The 18,782-nt window shown below is 47.6% G+C and overlaps 6 protein-coding genes across 6 annotated transcripts; 3 read left to right on the top strand and 3 right to left on the bottom strand.

Annotated features, from left to right (window-relative positions):
• Positions 1 to 202: 202 nt before the first annotated feature.
• FPSE_07780 (uncharacterized protein) lies at positions 203 to 1,672 on the top strand (the record flags this gene model as incomplete). The annotated part of the gene is made up of 2 exons (XM_009260898.1): positions 203 to 1,110; positions 1,159 to 1,672. The coding sequence occupies 2 exons, from the start codon at positions 203 to 205 to the stop codon at positions 1,670 to 1,672; spliced, it is 1,422 nt and encodes a 473-aa protein (XP_009259173.1).
• A 339-nt stretch (positions 1,673 to 2,011) lies between these two features.
• On the bottom strand, positions 2,012 to 5,697 carry FPSE_07779 (uncharacterized protein; the record flags this gene model as incomplete). Its single annotated transcript, XM_009260897.1, has 3 exons — positions 2,012 to 2,361; positions 2,934 to 4,610; positions 4,704 to 5,697. 3 exons carry the CDS (start codon positions 5,695 to 5,697, stop codon positions 2,012 to 2,014), a joined length of 3,021 nt encoding a protein of 1,006 aa, XP_009259172.1.
• Positions 5,698 to 10,450: 4,753 nt separating this feature from the next.
• On the bottom strand, positions 10,451 to 12,544 carry FPSE_07778 (uncharacterized protein; the record flags this gene model as incomplete). The annotated part of the gene is made up of 4 exons (XM_009260896.1): positions 10,451 to 10,834; positions 10,931 to 11,502; positions 11,558 to 12,391; positions 12,442 to 12,544. The coding sequence occupies 4 exons, from the start codon at positions 12,542 to 12,544 to the stop codon at positions 10,451 to 10,453; spliced, it is 1,893 nt and encodes a 630-aa protein (XP_009259171.1).
• A 1,297-nt stretch (positions 12,545 to 13,841) lies between these two features.
• FPSE_07777 (uncharacterized protein) lies at positions 13,842 to 14,752 on the top strand (the record flags this gene model as incomplete). Its single annotated transcript, XM_009260895.1, has 2 exons — positions 13,842 to 14,621; positions 14,672 to 14,752. 2 exons carry the CDS (start codon positions 13,842 to 13,844, stop codon positions 14,750 to 14,752), a joined length of 861 nt encoding a protein of 286 aa, XP_009259170.1.
• A 240-nt stretch (positions 14,753 to 14,992) lies between these two features.
• On the bottom strand, positions 14,993 to 15,482 carry FPSE_07776 (uncharacterized protein; the record flags this gene model as incomplete). Its single annotated transcript, XM_009260894.1, has 3 exons — positions 14,993 to 15,127; positions 15,193 to 15,260; positions 15,320 to 15,482. The coding sequence occupies 3 exons, from the start codon at positions 15,480 to 15,482 to the stop codon at positions 14,993 to 14,995; spliced, it is 366 nt and encodes a 121-aa protein (XP_009259169.1).
• A 1,803-nt stretch (positions 15,483 to 17,285) lies between these two features.
• Positions 17,286 to 18,209, top strand: FPSE_07775 (uncharacterized protein; the record flags this gene model as incomplete). Its single annotated transcript, XM_009260893.1, has 1 exon — positions 17,286 to 18,209. The coding sequence occupies one exon, from the start codon at positions 17,286 to 17,288 to the stop codon at positions 18,207 to 18,209; it is 924 nt and encodes a 307-aa protein (XP_009259168.1).
• Between the last annotated feature and the right edge of the window lie 573 nt (positions 18,210 to 18,782).

The raw sequence follows: 18,782 nt of genomic DNA, 5'->3' as shown, positions 1-18,782 counted from the left end.
ATGAGAAGACAAGCAAAAGTAAGTATCAAGTAGAGTTTCTTCAACTAGGCAACAAGAAAACGTGTTAGACTTAACTTATGAAAACGTGTTGAGTTGACTCAACAAAACATGCTACACGAAACTCAACATTTGTCTAAATAAATAACAATCTTTTATCCCTTCTGTCAATTCCCATCAAGTTTTCTTCTCAAAAATCGACAAAATGTCAAGTCGAAGCGGATCCATCAGTGAGGACTGGGAAGAGCTCAGCAACGTCGGCTCTGTCACGTCTCTCGATGACGAGTCCAAATCAACATCAACAGCCACTGTTGAGACACAAACCCCGGCAATCGTGCCACCAACTGTAGCGGGTCCATCAAGTGCCCAGTTGCAACTACCGCTGCGGCCGAGACAAGACGAGACCGCTTACTCGCAATTGTCCTCGACCGGTACTCGTCCCCACTGGGGTGAATGGGAAAACGTCCCACCTAGCGGCTATCTTCCCTACCCCTTCCAACACGGCACATCGACAAGGACAAACATATCAATGTCGATGGGCGCAGGAGTCCCACCAACTGTTCGGCATGGCAGGCCATCAGCTCAAGAAGACCAAGGCTTTTGGTTTGCGGATGGCTTCGAAAATCTAGAGCTGGGACCCATCCAGATCCCACGCGTTGGCAAGCTTGGTCCCACCGAAGACCCAAGGGAATACCATGAAGCTTGCGCTACTGCACGGAGATCACTTCTAGAAGTGCAAAGGCTCGCCGATAACATTGGCGGCGGTAAAAGTCTCGTTATGGACGACCTCTGTGCAACATGCGGTCTTCTGTTGGTGCAGGTGGCAGAACTAGGCAAGATGGCCAAACTATACGCCCAGCACTGGATGGTTCAGAAGTCCAAGGGGGATCCAACCGACTTCCCCCTTGAACTTGATGTCTGGAAGCTACTGAAACAGCTGCTGAGCAAACTCAGGAGTATAGCAGCAGAGTTAAAAGGTGATATGCCAGACTACATAAATTTCATGCGCCTTGACGGTCGGACTCGGCTTATGGGGTTGGGAATGGGAGGTCGTGAAGAGAACTTGGTGGATATCAGCAGCCACTTTGCTAATCTAATGCCCATCCTACGAGCGTAAGTAATTGTTTCCATGTGCGATGATGGTCTACTAACAAATGCCAGGGACTTTAACAAGTATCGAACGAAACACATGGATGTTCAGCCTGCCACAACTAGTGCATCCGAGAAACCAACACGTCGCGTACCTCACAGCCCCGACGTCAACCTGATTTGCATAGAGCTTAGCGCATTGAAAGCGAGCCTTGTCTCGGCAAGTGCCTTTTTGAAACAGCTCTGTAGCAATGGGGAGTGCAAGTACATCATGGGCCCTGGAATGACCGACACTGTTGATTCAATCATCGATGTCATCCCAAAGACACTGACCATTAGTCCTCTAGGGTGGGCAGACTCTGCTGCGAAGGGTGGATTAAAGTACTCCCAGGTTGTCGAGTTTAGTGTGGAGTGTATTCAAGAACTTGTGCGAGACCTCAAGTGTTACCAGAGGGTTATTGATATTACTGCCGCCGTGCCAGATTACGAGCCCTATCAGCTGCGTCTTGATGTAGCTATGCAGGGGATCAGAGATGTTGTTGAGGTGCTGGAAGTGCTGCTGTTGGATCCTATAGGTTCGGATTAATGTTTGTGGTAGGCAGGGTTGAACTTATTGTCCTTGGAAAGTTATGGAAAAGGAATGTCGGATTATGGGGAGTTTTAGTGTTATTCTGGTGTATTTAGTTAATGCTTTATAACGGAAAAGAGGAGTCTGCATGAAAAAGTATCAACGTGGGTGATGTAATGGGGAATTGGGAACTCTCCATGAAGCTATCGGATGTTAATGGCCTAGGCACTTGCAGTCTACATCGGTATCTGAAAGTCAGGAATGTTGCGTAAGTGTTTTCATATACGTGAAGCCAAGAGATTATTGAGTAAGAGTCAATCTCATTACGATAATGGTGACTAGATACAGGCCAGCAAACTATTCCTTGCCCCCAATAGAACCAGCAGTCGGACTCTTTCCTTTCTCAACAGCATCCTTGGACCTTGATCCACCTGATTCAGCGCTCGCATCCTCTGGGCTTTTACTGCCCGTCGCATTCTGCTTTGATTTGCCGGCTGAGGGTGTCGGGCCTGGGTGCTCTGCTTCGTGTGTTGCTTGCGAATTAGGGACCCGGTCTTTGGAGCCCACAGGGTCTCCCGCGTCGTCCCCGTAGCCTTGGGTTGCAAATGTGCTTCTTTGTGAAATTTGAGGAGTTTGTGAGTTGATCGTGTTGCGCGTGATGATCTGGCGCAGGGCCAAAAGGTTGCGGGTGTTGGTAACTCGAAGGACTGTCATGGTGTGAATAAAGTTTAACAGCAAGATGTTGCTATGATAATTGTTGTGATGACTTGTGGTAATATTGTGTCGATTGAGAGATACAAGTAATAGAAATATAAATAACTGTCCATGTAGTGATGTATGATTGTGACATCATAGACTATTATTTAAGCGTCATTACGCTGTCTCAGGGCTTCAATACTGGACCTGATGATGTCAACCCGATTTGGAGTTTGCGATGACGGCGACGCTGGAGGACGTGGCGTACGAAGATGCTTAAAACGGCAAGCTACGTCTGAAACGGGACTGTTATTGCCGAGTCGCCTATATCCATGCCAGCAATTATACCATCGCCTAACCTACAACCAGACTCCATCCCACAGAACTCTGCCTTGCTATTACTCAAGTCCTGAAGGGGGATAAATCCTTCTCAGCATTGGAATTATTGATGGATCCTTCAGGCAGATATCCCTTAATAAACCCCACCCATCAGCCAGACGTTGAAATGACTTTGACATTTTGGGCGAAAATTGTTTCACAATGTCCCCAGTTGTGCACATAACTCCATCGACCATGGATTTACCCCGTGGATTCAATCCTCGTCCCAAGAACACACGTAGCTGTACAAGTCTGCCATATCGACAGCATAAACTCTGAAAGCCCCAGTCCTCTGGTATCATCTGTGAGACATTGCTGTCATCGAGGCGTAGAAGACGGCGGGTCAAATCTCCACCGTCATCTCCACCGTGTTTGATGATGGATATGAGCATGTGGAAAAGCAGAAGATGGCGCGTTTCCTTATTCTCAGGCAGAAAGTCGAGTAATGATGGGATCACATCCGCTGGAGACCCGCGATCTGAGTCGTCTGCGCTGACGAGTATCTCGGGCACCATCTCGGGCATCAGCCGTTTGATGATACGAGATGCTTTCTTTTCCCCCAAGTTTGTGCATAGAGTCTGGATGACACCTTCAAGCACTGGAGCGCGGTTTGGAGACTTAGCCGCTAGGGCTGCGATAAAGACCAAGTGGCGGGCTCGTGGAGCATTCCAGTCTACCTCTGTATGGTCAAGAAGCGTGTCGATGGTACTTGGTTTGCACTCCCCCCCGTATATAGCCGTTGCCAGGACTGTGTGACCGCGACTATCTATCTTGTTCGGATCTGCGCCGGCATCTAGCAAAGCGATTACAGCATTGTCAGCACCAGCTTGGCTTGCGCAATGCAGAGGTGTCCGTCCATCTATCGCAGGAGTGTTCAGCTGTGCGCCGTGGGAGAGCAACTTCTCGATCACTGGGACAGCGTTGAAAGAGGCAGCAATGTGAAGTGGCGTGTTCGAGAACGCATCTTTTGCGGATACGTTACTACCTTTCACCAGTAACCAAGCGACGACGTCGACTAGATCGAACCGAGCTGCTTTGTGTAGCACCGTTTCACCTGAGACACATGCTTTTGACACGTTGCATCCAGCTGCCACAAGACACTCTAGCAGACAAATGTCTACTTGCCTGTCACTTGATACCGCATAGTGCAAAGGTGTCTGGCCGTCTCTATCTCGATGCTCAGCGTTGGAATAGAGGGCTAATAGCCTTTGCACCAGTTCAGAAGATCCATGGTATGCAGCGAGGTGAATTGTTGTTCGACCGAGGTCATCTTCATCAGCGAGGTCCCAACCGTTAGAGCTGAGATCATTGATAAGAGCCATGTTTCCTTTGTAAGCAGCCACATGTAGCGCTGTCCATCCAAATGGTCGGACTCTGTAGCTCCGAATTGTCTTGTTGATGTTACCCAATTCCAGTAGTCGTGTCACTGCTTTATTGAAGCCGTGTCCGGCACAGATGCAGATCAAAAGACCTCTTGGAACATCGCGTAGGCTCGCTAGATTCTCGCCGTGGCCATGTTCGATAAGAAGAGCGCACACTCTGTAGTCATCTGACATATCAGATCTCATCCTGCCGGGAATATCGAACTTGCCGAGGCGGAGTCCGACTTTGACATCCTGGTCGGCACCATCTCTGTTGCTAGTATCTTCATCACTGAGTGCCAGGTTTTGGATGCACATCTCCAACAAACGCATGCTGCTGTCCTTGTTAGACGACCGAGCCACATGTATCATGCTGCGCTCCACTGCTGCTCCATGTTTGATAAATAACTCAACTATCTCTAGGCGTTGCATTTCTATCGCCATTTGCATTGAATGGCCCTTGTCGAAATTTGGGTCCAGCTTTCCTTCCAAAAGTATTCTCACAGCTTCTATATGATTATCTGTAGAAGCTTAAGTCAGTACTTGCGGTTTAAAGAGAATGGCGCTGGACGTGTCTGCTAAGAAAGAAAGCATTGTCCTGGTTAATCACTTACTGCGTATAGCCCATCGAGCTGGTGAGCCGTTCAACTCATCAAGTACATTCGGATCCGCTCCCCAGTCAAGGAGCAGCTGTACCATTTCAGTAATGCCATCTTGAGCGGCCAAGTGTAGAACAGTCCGACGTGTCTCGCCGCGTTTCACCATCGCATTGGGATCTGAACCAGCCTCGAGAAGTGCACGTGCGTTGACAAGCCTTTTGCCTTGAACCGCTGCAATCAAAGGTGTTGCGCGCCAGTATCTGTCCTTGGTATTAATCTTGGCGCCAGCGTCGATGAGATACTTGACGACACTCCCGTCGAGACATCTTCCTATTTGTGATGCAATGTGTAATGCACTACAGCCGGCCATGTCCAATTTCGTCACGTCAGCTCCTGAATCAATCAGTCTCTTGACAGAGTCAACTTGTTCGGCCTCCTCACAAACGTAGTGAAGAAATGGTCGTCGGTAACTCGAGTGATTTCGATCGATATCCCAACCTGAGTGACGGAATGCTTCAAGTACGTCCTGCTTCTCAGAGATGAATGCCCTTGCCATAGCCTGGAGTAGAGTATACTCCTGCGATGGATCGAAACGAGTTGATAGCGCATGCTTGATGAATGATATTGGAAGCTCTTCCGTGTTTTTATCCATGGCAACCTCGAATGGGCTCGATGAGCTGTTATCGCCGTCATTGGACGTGGAGTCTCTGTTAACTCCTTGATCTTCGTCGTTCGACGGACTGTTGTGCGCAAAGATATCGGCACCATGTAGTAACATTAGACTACTGATACTGACAAGTCCGAGCTCCGCTGCGAGATAAAGTGGTGTTTTTCCATCGTCGTTGAATGAGTCCACTGGGTACCCAGCATTGAGAAGATGGCCAGCCAGTTCCGTGTCTTCTTTGCGAACAGCAAGATGCAGAACGCTGTCCCCAGATGGATTATCACAAACCGATGCACGCCAAAAGGCATCAATCTCTTCTTGATTCGACCATATAGAGGCTGCCATTGTTCCACTGATGTTCATGTGCCCGTGTATACGATTGAACGTGAGTTGTTGGGGAATAATTTGGTTGACCAGAAGAGGAGGGCAGAGCCCAAAGTTCTTGAAACAATATTGGGGCTGTGTCTGACAATGGTGTAGTGATTAAAGATTTCATTGGAGTTGGAGCTATGTGGCTGCCTCTGAGCTGAAAACAAGGTGCAGGGGTTGGCATCAAGCAAGCTGACAATCGGGAGCGAGTTATCTCTGCCTTCCCCTCCCATCAAAGAGTCACAGTCGCCTGCTGCTGCCGAATGTTCCGGATCCCTACTTTTGTCACGATAATGGAATCTTTTACGGACGACAACAGCGATGGTGGCGAGTTCGAGGCTGAATATGCCTCCTACACCTGTGAGAATGAGATTGAGCAGATGACACAAGCTACCAACAACTTCAATCTTTCATCTGAGAGTCCGGGCAGTGGGATTAAGTCTGCTACATCTGACCAAGCCCAGGCACACATTCCAAGCAAATCGATAGACAAGCTCCCCATCACATACCAGTTAATGACACTCATAAACGAAGCCAAGTTCAACGGCAGCATCATCACAACCTGGTTCGGACATCACGACTTCGCCGCTCGACCATCCCGTCAGATAGCACGAGGCGGCTACTTTCAAACCCGCTACGCTGAGAGTCTGGGCGTAGCTAAATATCCTCTTCTTGCCACAGAATCGAAGGAAATATCGGAACGGAGCTATAAAGCCTTGGCCAACGAGCTAAGCGTTTTGTCACACCCACCTCTTATGAAACATGAAAATATTGTCAACATCAAGACAATCGGTTGGACTAAACTGGATGCCTTGGCCGCAGCATGGATGCCCATGATTGTGCTGGAGCTGGCAGATCTAGGAACGCTCACCGAATATCTTTCTGAGCAGAAGCTAGGCGTTGATTCGAAACTACAAATTGCACGCGATGTTGGGACTGGTCTGCAGGCGCTTCATGCTTGTGGTATAATGCACGGTGACCTCAAGCTTGACAATGTCTTGATGTTCAAGGGTCGGGATGGCAAGATAAAAGCCAAACTCTGCGATTTTGGATGCTCCTACATCACAACTGGCACCGAGAAGCAAGATGACAAGACCGAGATCAGTGCAGGGACGAAGCCGTGGAACTCACCCGAGCTATACAAGCAGGTCCAGTTCCCTTACTTGTATCATGTCGACACCTACTCATTCGGCCTGCTGGTCTGGAGAGTGCTCTTGAATGGTCGGAATCCTTTCGATGGACTAGAACAGGAGGAAATTGATAACAGAAAAGCACGGGATTTAATTATTTCAGATGCTTCATTATCCGTGGAGGATGAATACGACAGGAACATCGTCCTTCGGGGCTCTGTTTCTAGTACCGATAGGTCTCATCTCTACATGCGTGGTGTGGCTATGCCGAAAAGGTGTTTTCGACATACGCTGTCATCGACGTTGTGGAAGCGGGATTTGGACGCTGCAATGGAGAGTCTCTCCTTCGAAACTGTGTACGGGTGAGTACTAAAAGGACCTTCTCTATTTAAAGAGACATGCTAACGAGTTCGTTAACAGAACAGCCTACTCCCACAAGACTAAGTCTGTAGAGGTGGGGCCTACACTGTCGTCAGTGAGTACCTGTGGCCGTTCTTCTACTGTAACGTTCGCGTATAGTATCGGAATCTAATGCTTTCAAACAGACGAATGCTGAGTTCCTAAGGCTCTTTGATATCCCTTGGACGGCGCAAACAATGTTCATCGAGTCACTCAAACAGATATCAGAGAACAAGGCCCATTCTGCTGACATCAGAGCCAACGCCTACATGCAACTTTGCTACGCCAGTATCGACTTGTTTGGGACATCCAGTGATTTATGTGAGGGCCCAAAGTATCTTAGAGAAGCCAGAGATCTTGGTTCAGTCGTGGCTGCGTCTATCTTTAGACCTTTGATGCTCGCGATGGGTCATACGATTGATGAAACCTTCAATAGTGAGCACAAACCGTGGCTAATCAAAGCTATTGGAGCTGGCTGCCTCTTAGCACGCAGAGAATTTCGTCTCCTAACTGAAGATGATGAAGGCTTGAGGGAAGCAGAGCAACAGCTGAGATTACTCATGGGGGCCAAGATGATGAATGACAAAGGGATGGCTGATGCTGAGTACGTCGAGATGATGTTCCTTGCAGCAAATCAAGAGGTTCTTCGGGCCTTTCTTGGTGCCGGACAACTTACAATCCTGGGAACTTTAAGCTCAATGCCGTCATTCATGAGTCGGTCTATGAACACATATCTTCATGCGGGTGCAGCGTTGGGTATTGATCCCGAGCAATTTCGCACTGCCGTGGCTATGGTTGATACAAAGACCATCAATATGAAGGACAACGCAGGGAATACAGCTCTTCACCTTGCCCTAAGGTTCGGAAACGTCGAGAATGCCCGGGCCCTCTTGGATCATGGTGCTGATGCATCATTGGCAAATGAGTTTGGAGAAACGCCATGGCATTGGCTCATATCTCTGGAAGACAACGATATGTCAGATATATCGGACCTGATGCTAGATTATACCGATGGTCTCGGCAGTTTCGCCTTGGCGAGGAATTCAAACGTCAATCAGTTCAGCATTGCTAATGGTGGGACACCGCTGCACTGGGCTGTTGACATGCGCATGATTCCACTGGTCAAAACGCTTCTTGACTGTGGAGCGGATGCTCTACTTGAACATGGAGGCATGTCATCTATTGATCTTGCAATCCAGCTAAACCAGGTCAAGATACTGGAAACATTGATGGATTTCTTCAAAGATGACATCGATAACCTACCACTCCGTAGCATGAACGATATAATGAACATGCAAGGGGCCGGTCGTTCTGACCCAATTAACAATAGTCAGAAGAATGAAGATATCCTCATTCTCCAAGCTGTTGGGGTCCAACCCATGCATGAACGTCTTATTTACTGTGGAGACTACTGGTTGGACTCTGCAGTATCAACTCTCGAAGTTCTTTATGAATACAAGCAAATTTCGGGGTGGTCTGATGAGAATAACGAAACTAGGCTAGAGACATTCCGACTTCTCAACTTTGCCACGGCGACGGGGCCTAAGATGATGCAACAGATGATAGACACGATGAACATCTTTCCGAACCCGGATCAAGAAGCTGCGGATATATTCTGGAAAGCCGCTCTCAAAGAAATCCTCTGCACCAGTTTGCCCAACATGGTTCATTTCGTTATGGACAAAGTCAGAGATTCTTCTCCCTCGTCTGGCGGCCTTGAAGACGCAGAGACCCTGTTACATAGCTACTGCGCCTCGCTTCACGCCGATACTACGGTGTTGGAAAGTATTCTCAAAGACTGTTCGAGCATAGATTGCACTGACGAGCTGGGTCGAACACCACTGATGAACGCCGTCCGTGAGCGCAACTTCGAAATCGCTACGTACCTACTCGAGCATGGTGCTGATGTGAATCACACCTGGGTGCAGAATGGACACAGAGTGTACATGCTGTACGAGTATGTAATCAATAACACCGACATTGACGTTGTTCCGCTCAAGTATCTCCTTGAACCAATGCATCCGTTTCCAGACAAAATCCCCCCACTTATCTTGGGGCCCGATCGTCCGGATACAGTACTGCATATGGCTTGTAAGGATGGAAACCTAGTGATAGTAGACTATCTACTCTCGAAGTTGGGTTCAAAGACCTTTATCGATCAGCCGGGTGAAGGCGGTATGACTGCGCTGCATCACGCCGTGTTCAACGGCCATCTTGATGTGGCCATGAAGCTCTGTCAAGCTGGTGCCGATGCCAATGCCAGGTCAGGCTACAAAGATATGCCAAACAGAAACCGGTCCAGGCCGCTCGATCTTTGCTTCCGGTACACAACGCAAAGCAATGAATTGCTAGCCAACAAGTTTGGACTTGAGCGGAACAGAGAACAAGTGCTTCTGGGGCGATTTCACATTGGGAATTTCTTAGTGCAGCGTCATTGTGCACGACGAGCCGACAAATCTCTTATGTATAGGAGTCTAGCTTTTTGTCTTGGTCTTTTCGCTGCCGAGGGGGGTATGACGCAGCTCCTTGCAGTAGTTCTCCGAACGGTGAAGAGTGAGATGAACATAACCTCCTACGGGGATGGGGACTACCATTTATATCTCACCCATCTCCTCTGGGTTGCCGCACCTAAAGGTCACGTCAGCGCAACACGCCTTCTTCTCAATCTCGGCGCGGATGCCAATTATCGATCAAAGGAAGGCCTGACACTTTTGCATATGGTGTCTTGGTTGGGCAAAGCGGAAATGGTCTATGTTCTGGCTAAAAATGGCAACGCTGATATTGGTGCTCAAGACGCTGAAGGACAGTCAGTGGCTTGGTACTCGGCCAGATCTCAAGATCTAGCCACGATCCGAATGGTCAAAAGCTGTGGGGGATACTTCACTATCCCAAGATCAATTTTGGAGAGAGTATTCGGGTCTCGGGACATTCCAGCTGACTTGATGCCGCAATTCATTGCCCGATTTACTGGTGAGCCGAGTGATGATGAGGATGAGGATAGCGAGAAGGAATCGGACGGAGATGAGGTGATCGCGGATGATTCTGACAGGGATGAAGATGGAGTAAGAGAAGGGGAGGAGGTCTGTTGATCTACTACGTTGATGTAAGACATGGTCTTATTACTAGCCTGAAATCATTTGTCCATATCTGCAGAAAGAATGTGTGAGAAACTAAGGCGTGGCAATCATGCTACGAACCGTCTATTTGCAGCAACTACTCAGAACGCTCGAAACATGCAAATAAAACAGTTCAGTCACGTCTGGGCCCCGGTTCAAGGTGTCGTTTTCCTCTGTATTTTCGTCCATCCTGGCATCATTCCATGCTTCTTCACACCATACCTCGTCCCCGTCTAGACACGTCATGACAGCCGATTTGTAGCCTTCACCCATGCGATGAGCCATCTCTTGTGCACATACCTTAACCAATCTACGACGAAATTCGTCGGCATTGGCCACTGCTGAGTCGGACGCAGACGAGCTGTAGTAGTGAGCGTCCTGCCACATACCAATCTCGAATAGAACGACACCCAGGGAGAAGATATCGAAGCGACGTTCGAAGCGGCGATGCTCTTCCCCAGCAGAACGCTAATGAAGATGTTAGAAACCTTTTTCATGCTTGTCTTCATCACCACAGGCACACTCGTATGCTGTCTAAGAGTAAGGCTAGTGAAAGGGACTTACTAATTCCGGATGTTGCCAGAAGCGCCACGGACATGGTATCTCGTCGCGCACATCAACGCTGCGCTCATCCGGTCGCTCACGGCGTGCGAAACCAAACCCCAACAACTGGGGAGAGTCGAGCTTCAATGTGTCTGAAGTACGATATACAACGATATTCCGACTTGTGATGGTTTTATGCATCAAGTTTACACTGAGCAACGAGAGCACGCCATCGGCTAGGGCGGAAGCCAACTTGTAACGCTGCTCGAGTGACGGTATAAATCTATTTGGTCTCCCTGACTTTTCAGTTTGGATCGAATATTTGTTACGTGGAAGCAGAGAATAGAGCGAACAAGTAAGCTCCTGTTGATCAGCAAATGAAGGAAGCTGGTAGGCCAATGCGAACGAGGTCCTGGATTGCTGAAAGAAGCCGATGCCAACCGGGAGTACAGGGAAGTAAGGATGACCAGCATTACGGAGGAGTATACAGAGGAGTGCAATGCGATCCTTTAAGAGGCCAAGGTCATCTTCAGTGAGGGAGGATGGGAACGACACACTCTCCAAGATAATATTGAGCTTTTCTGTCGTTAGAGCTGGCAAGATTTAGCAATAAAGTATCACAATGAATTGTCTTCAAGGCGCACTCACAGTTAGCGACAGTGTATTGAGACACAATTCTAGAATCGATCAGCTGTTCCTCTTGAAAGGATAGGCCTGCACGATCCAGTTCAATTTGTTCAAGCTCTTGACGTGATACTGTTTGCGTGCTTTCCTCAACTCTTCGAGCTTTGATCAGCATTGCCTGGTAGATCTGACGGTGCATCGGATCATTGAATGTCGAGGCAGCATTCCCAAGTCCCTTCAGATCCGAGGGTAATTCTGACAGGGCGAGCGCTTTCATGTTCACAAGTCTTTCCGCTGTGTTTTGCTGTGTGATTGGCAGACATTCTAAGAGTGCGTCGTTGCAGGACTTGAGAGTTTGAACATGTTCCATAACCTTGGTGCGGTCGCTAATATCATCTTTGAACGACCAAGTGAAGTTAACCTTACGGAAAAAGCTAACAGTCTTTGCGCGGTGTTGGTGGAGTTTTGTGTTTCGTTTTAAACCCGCAGCGACTTGGTTGTTCTGGAATAGTGGTGCTGCGGTAGGTATCTCACTGCTGGTTTTCATCGCGGCAGAGTTGGGGCTTACAGTGCTAACGACACAACTGGCATCGTTGTGAAGAGAGTACTTGTCACGTAGCTCTTGGAGCATCAACAGACATTGATGTGCTTGACTTATAACCAACAGCACATGTCGCTCAACACGACCGTAGTCCATCGTCAGCGATCGAGCGTCCGAAGCAAGAAGAATAGCCCTGCGCAACGAGCTTTCGCTGACAACAAATTCACCAGTGACCGAATCGGCGACCAGCAAACCACTCTGCTGAAGCCATGTTTCGAAACGGAAGTATTCTATTGCGATTAATGCAGCGAGTGTTCCTGCCAAGTCAGCGCATAATCTCGAATGAATGTTTATGAGTAATGTCTACCTGCGCTGTCTGCGAAACTACGTGCGGACGACACGTGTCGGAATAGATGAAATGCTTGCACGAGAAGCGATGTCGCTGTTCCAACACCACCAAAGGTGTCCATAATTCCAGTAAAGGTTTACGGTCTGCTGGAGAGAAGAGAAAGTCGTTGCTGATGATAACTGATTTGCATGTCTCTATCTCTCCCTTTTCCCCGCACAAGGCGTTTTTCCATCTTACTCTTTTCAACCGCAGGAGTATTGGTCACTCAGCTGAGGCTGAAGAAGCCACCAACGATGAACCAGCCAATCATTCAATAATTGCAGATAGAGCAACATAGGTTGAATCCTGTTTAATACCTACAATCATACCTCCAATGATACTAATAGTCAGGCTTCGTTCGACCCGTCATCCAGCGCTCTTGAGTCTGTTGTAGACTCAAACCATCCACGTGGTCATTTATCGGGGATTTCTTCATCCTTGCTCATCTGATCTTCTCAGCGACTCATTTCCTCCGTGCCAGGGTTCGGCTCCGATGTCTCTGAATCTAGCTTCGGACAAGTCTTGGGTGACATTGGTCAGAGCTTGACTTGCGGCGATCATAACGAAATCCGTTAAATAAATCCGTCGCTTGAGTCAAATAAACTTGCGCCCATGAGCATGTCACTTTCTAATCCCTTCCCCATGATTGGACCGTCTATACTCACTGAAACCCATGGTTCGGAAGTTGAAGCGACCAGATGACTGTCCAGAATGGAAGGTTACATTTGGTATGGACCTCTTCCACGGCAATCACAAATTAGCTTCCTCTTAAAGAGATCACCTCAAGGATGTTAAATTGTAGGATAATTATTCGTGGACTTTATGCTAGATAAGGTTGGAATTCGGTTCGCTGATTTTTAGATGAGATGTTATCTGTCGCATTAAATCATTTCGGACAAATGCTCAAAAGGAAGATGTTTTTTTCTCGGCTGCGACATGGACATTTGGATGTAACGCTGGGATGGGTCACGCAACTTGATCAGGAAAATGCTGGATTTTCGATCAATAGGTCATCGAGTGTTGGACTGTGACTACGATTCTGATCATCTTTAGACACATAAAGAGTTCATCAGTCTCAACTTTGAGCACGAGAATTGCTGTTCAGACAGAATGCTAGGTTCTGAAGCTCACTGTTTAACTCGTGGTCATTATTTCCGAACTGATGCTATGGCTCCGGTGATGAAATGTTTTGTAGACTGTAGCGTGCTGTCAGAGATCCATGGCGACAAGACAATATGTCACGGACTATATCCAGGGAAGTTCTGAATACTACACTATTTTTGTATATATAAATGAACGTCAAAAGACATCAAGTTAATGCTGAGTCCACTATCATCTCATCTACCAACTAGCCACCAACTACTACAATCACAATCAAGATGTTGTTCAAGTCATCCTTCCTTCTCTTCTCTCTTTTTTCTCTAGGCACAGTCGCCTGGGATGCCCCTAACTACAGTGGTTTCACTAAAGTCTGGCAAGATACCTTTGCAGGTTCCGGCGGCACTCTCCCCGACACAAGCAGATGGAACATCATAACAGGATACCTTAATGTCAATGCAGAGCTTGAAGTCTACACTTCATCCACCCGCAACGTCCAGCGAAGCGGTGGTGATACTCTCCAGCTTGTACCCTGGCGCGATGCTTCCGCACAAAACGGCTGGACTTCTGGTCGTATTGAGAGCAAATATGTCTTCACTCCCCAAGCAGGCAAAGTCACCCGAACCGAAGCCAACCTTCGCTTCGGCACTTGCTCCACCAACAACAAGCAAGGTATCTGGCCTGCCTACTGGATGCTTGGAAACATCCTCCGCAACGGTGGTAGCTGGCCTTCCTGTGGTGAGATCGACGCCATGGAGACGGTCAATGGCCAACTTACTGGTCACGGCACAGTCCACTGCCATGTCTATCCCGGTGGCATCTGCAACGAAGGCACCGGTATTGGCAACACTATCGGAATCCCAGATCAGAGCTGGCATACCTGGAGAGTCGAGTTTAACCGGGCCAAGAGCAACTGGCGCGATGAGACTATCACATGGTTCATGGATGGTCAGCAGTTCCACCAGATCTCCGGTGCTAGGATCAACGACCAAAACGTTTGGAACAGTCTGTGCCACAGTCCCTTGTATTTCATCCTCAATGTTGCTGTCGGTGGTACCTGGGTAAGTCAACAAGTCACGAATTTTGAGGCACACACTAACCAATTATGCAGCCTGGATATCCCAACGGAAACACATGCGATGGCTATGGCAGCATGATGGAAGTTGGCTACGTTGCTCATTACACCAACTGAGCTTCAACGGCCTCGACTTTCTATTAACTCTTTTTTGTTTACTTTGTCCTCTTCTTCATCTTGGATCTAACGCTTGATCAACCACGGGCGTTCTTCCACCAAGATCTCCACCATCTACCAATTGTACCTTTTTTTTATTTCAGTCTTATAGATGTATAGAATACTTATAGATTACCTCTCAATATACCCCATTAAATCTCGACTGTTCAAGAACGTCTCTACTCCCATCAGCCGGAAACTTCATTCCGCTATGAGCGCATTGACCAGCCATGAATTATTAGTCGAGCTGAAATTCCAGTCTGTTTGCGGGAAAGACAAATCAATCTTCTTTGTGTCTCTGCTTCCTAGCCAGACTCCATACACGGCCCAGTAAATCTACAGCATCAAGTCCCGAATAATGTTTTACAAAATCAAAATGCGAGACAATAAAGTCGACTTACTTTAGAAGGGACATTCAAACCCAAGGCATGTAGGTTTTGGTTGGTAAGGATGGTTCTCGATAGTCTGTCTACCAGTAGTTTACGTTAGTCGTCTTAGCAACTACATAGAGTGATAGTAGGACCTCACTACTGGTATTCTGCTCCTGCGAATAGACAAACTTCAGCTGCTTATGAAGACGCCATGAGTAGGTCGGCATGATGCGAGCCAATTGGTTCTTGCGATAGCACAAGCCACAAATCTCACTTAGACTGACATTGAGCCAAAAGAGAGACAAGTAATCTTGTCCCATATTGATCCGCGGTTTGAATATGTTGATTGATTTAATTGGAGTGACCCTTTCGGTTTTGTGTTACACGCAGCCCAGCTTGCTTTCCAATTACTAGGCAACAGATTGTTGATTTTAAACTTGTTTGATCATTAACCTACTGTGAATAATGCAACGACCTAAGAAATCTATGAAGGCGGTTCAGTCACTTGTCGTTTTGAGGATAAATCGAGGCTAACTATCTAAGACAGTCTAATCTGTGGCTTGGAGACATACTCCACGTGGAGGGAGAGTTAGGAGAAGCTTAGATCCATTTCATCCAATCATCCTTACACCGACTGCTCTGTGGCTTCGCGAAAGTTAGCTGAAGATAGTCTAGGCTGGCCTAGACTGATATCGCTTAGACAACTCGGCCAGTCCATCACGATGCAGCATGTCCTATCCCAGATACATTGAACTACGGAGAATCGATGAATATAAAAAGGCAGTACCATCCGGTATACAAGACCTTTTAGCTACTCACATTTCTCAATACTTCTGGTAACATTTTATACACTATGAATCTGTCCTTGGCCATCATCTCCCTTGTTGCTGCGGCAGTCGCTCTTCCCATTCAGCAAACTTATCCTCCTTCAAAGGCACCAGTGAAAGTAGGCGGTTATATCAGTAAGATGGGAATTTCAGTACAGCGTGAATACAAACACTTGCTAACATTCGTGACCAGCCAAGATTATCCTCAAAGGCTGACTGCCAAAGCCGATTCGATGGAGGGAGTGGATAGAAACATGATTCCCATAAGAGAATAGACATCTCAAGAATCAGCGCCCAAAATTTGAGTCCTTCTTCGGCTTCCAAGATTTATGCTCATCCCAAACGAGGTGCAGCGTGGTACAGAGTGGGCTTGGGGAAAGGAGGAAGCTTACTCGGCTTCTCGTGACTGAATTCGAATAGGTCAAGGTGGGAGTAGATGGTGGACGAGTCAATTCATAGTAGCAACAATGACAAAAACCTGATTTGTTGGAACGAAGACTGCGTGCCAAACATTTACCCTAATCAATAAGAGCTCACCAAACCAATAATATTACTTCGACCATGTACCAGTAGATCAAGGGCTGTAACTAAATAATATCGATTCCCGGCATTAGAGGTACCCCATCTGCTGGAATCTTAGGCTCGTAAGGTATCGGCAGAGCTACCCTCCACGGTTTCATACTGTCTCAGAGTCACCATTGATTCATCAATCTTCATACACAATCCATGAGAGTGAGCGCTAACCGTTCGGTCAATCTACCAAACACCGAGCCTATTAAAATCCGTCAACTCCTGCAGGCCATGGTCCCCAATGCTGACACACCTATGGCTGGCACATGTTAGCCCATTTAGGCTGTGGCTCGCGATCTTTACCGAAATCACGGAAAGACAGGGGTATAGATATCCTTAAGTCCCTTTTATCGATTGTATTCCTAATGAGGAAGTTAGTTCTCGTTGTAGGATCATTAGCTTCTGTAGCCATCTCACCCTGCGTGTAGACAACGAATCAGTCTAGTCTCTGTGATGCGCTGACCAATTATGTTGAGCATGCGGAATGTCTGTTACACATCCTTCCAGATGCATGTCAGCTTACCCATCATGTCGGGAAAAGAGGAAATAGCGAAATTCCATAGCGTACTTCCTTTTCTTTAGTCTCAGTCTCGAAATCCAGAGTATATAAATACTGGTCGGTATTTAGTTTAAAACTCCCAACTCAAAAGCTAGTCTCAATACCTATCATCAACATTTAAGTAATTCGTTTCACCTCCAAAGCCCAAAGACACTAGCAAGTTCACCATGGCTCCCGAAGAAACACAAGGGTTCCTCAAAAGCCTCGTCGCTCCCCTCCGCAACCAAATCCCCACCCCTCTCCTCCACCGTCCCAGTGAAGCAGGTCTCGAGTACGAAGATGTTTTCTTCCCTTCTGAAGATGGCACTCCTCTTGAAGCATGGTACATCCCCAAGCCAGGCTCCAACAAACTGATCATCGCCAACCATCCCCTTCGCTGCAATCGATCAGGCTACCCCGCTCATCTCGAGCCATGGAAGGCTTTTCTAGGCGGTTCTGCTACGGGAAATGACTTTGAGCTCAACTTTATTCCTGATCTCAAGATCTTGCATGATGCTGGGTACAATGTTCTTACGTATGATATGCGAAACTCTGGAACTAGTGGACAAGCGAATGGTGGTATTTCTGGCACTGGTCGTTTTGAATCAAGAGATGTTGTTGGATCGTTGAACTATGTTCGCAGCCGAGACGACACCAAGAACATGACGATCGGGCTTTTCAGCCGCTGTTTGGGTGGTATAGCTACCTTCTTCGCCATGGACCGTCGACCAGAAGTCTTCAAAGATGTACGCTGCCTTCTTGTCCCCGAGCCCCTCTCCTACAGACCCTTCGTCGAAAAGGCTCTTGGTATGTTCGGGCTTGACGATAAGTTCGACGAAGTGAATGATTTGATCAAGATGGAAACGAGCTTCACCGCTGATGAACTGTCGCCCATTCCGATCATGAAGAATATTCGTGTTCCGACGTTTATTTACTCGGTGCGGGAGGACATCTTGACAAAGGAGAGCGATGTACAGACTATGTATGATTCGCTCACTGTGGAGGATAAGAAACTGCACTGGGTTGATGGGACGGTGAGGATGAAGGGATATACGTACTTTCAAGAGAACCCGGAGGTTTTTGTCGAGTGGTTGGCTCGTCATATGGAGTAGGGCTTAGAACCAGTTACTTGGTTATTGAGGAACATCAATTTGAAGACAAGGATATTTTTCCCAAATAATTAAATCCGTCTGTCGCATCTAGGGACGTCCAGCTCTCTACAGTGTTCCGAAGAAAGGCGGGCCATTGATGATCCCCAAACATCCCGCGCAATTCAACACGGCTCGGGCCATTACGGGACTGTCAGTGGTTTGAAGATCTGCAAGAATAGTGCCAAACTTAAAATAAATGACGGCAATGTCGAATTATCAGACCACTTGATGATCACCAGGTTTCGGCACTTGGCGTGGTGGACCGGGAATCGCCAGAAGGTAAATCACGCCACATTACAGAGAGGTTTCTCAAATGCAACATGGAAACAACCGCTCTATTTCCGGTACATCAATCTAGATCTCGACATTCCAGCCAGCAATCTTTAATTCTCGGTGAGTATTCGATAGCTAGTTTAGTCTAGTGGGTTGTTGGCCAATTGAAATTTTCATGGCCGAGGGCTGAGACTTGACAGAAATACTTGGTCATTTCTATGCTAGTAGGGACGGGGTCATGTCTGAAGATTCTGTCAACTC

The sequence above is a fragment of the Fusarium pseudograminearum genome, chromosome 3 (assembly GCF_000303195.2).
Source record: "Fusarium pseudograminearum CS3096 chromosome 3, whole genome shotgun sequence".
In the NCBI taxonomy this organism is placed as follows: Eukaryota; Fungi; Ascomycota; class Sordariomycetes; order Hypocreales; family Nectriaceae; genus Fusarium; species Fusarium pseudograminearum.
This window is presented reverse-complemented; position numbering and strand designations above follow the sequence as displayed.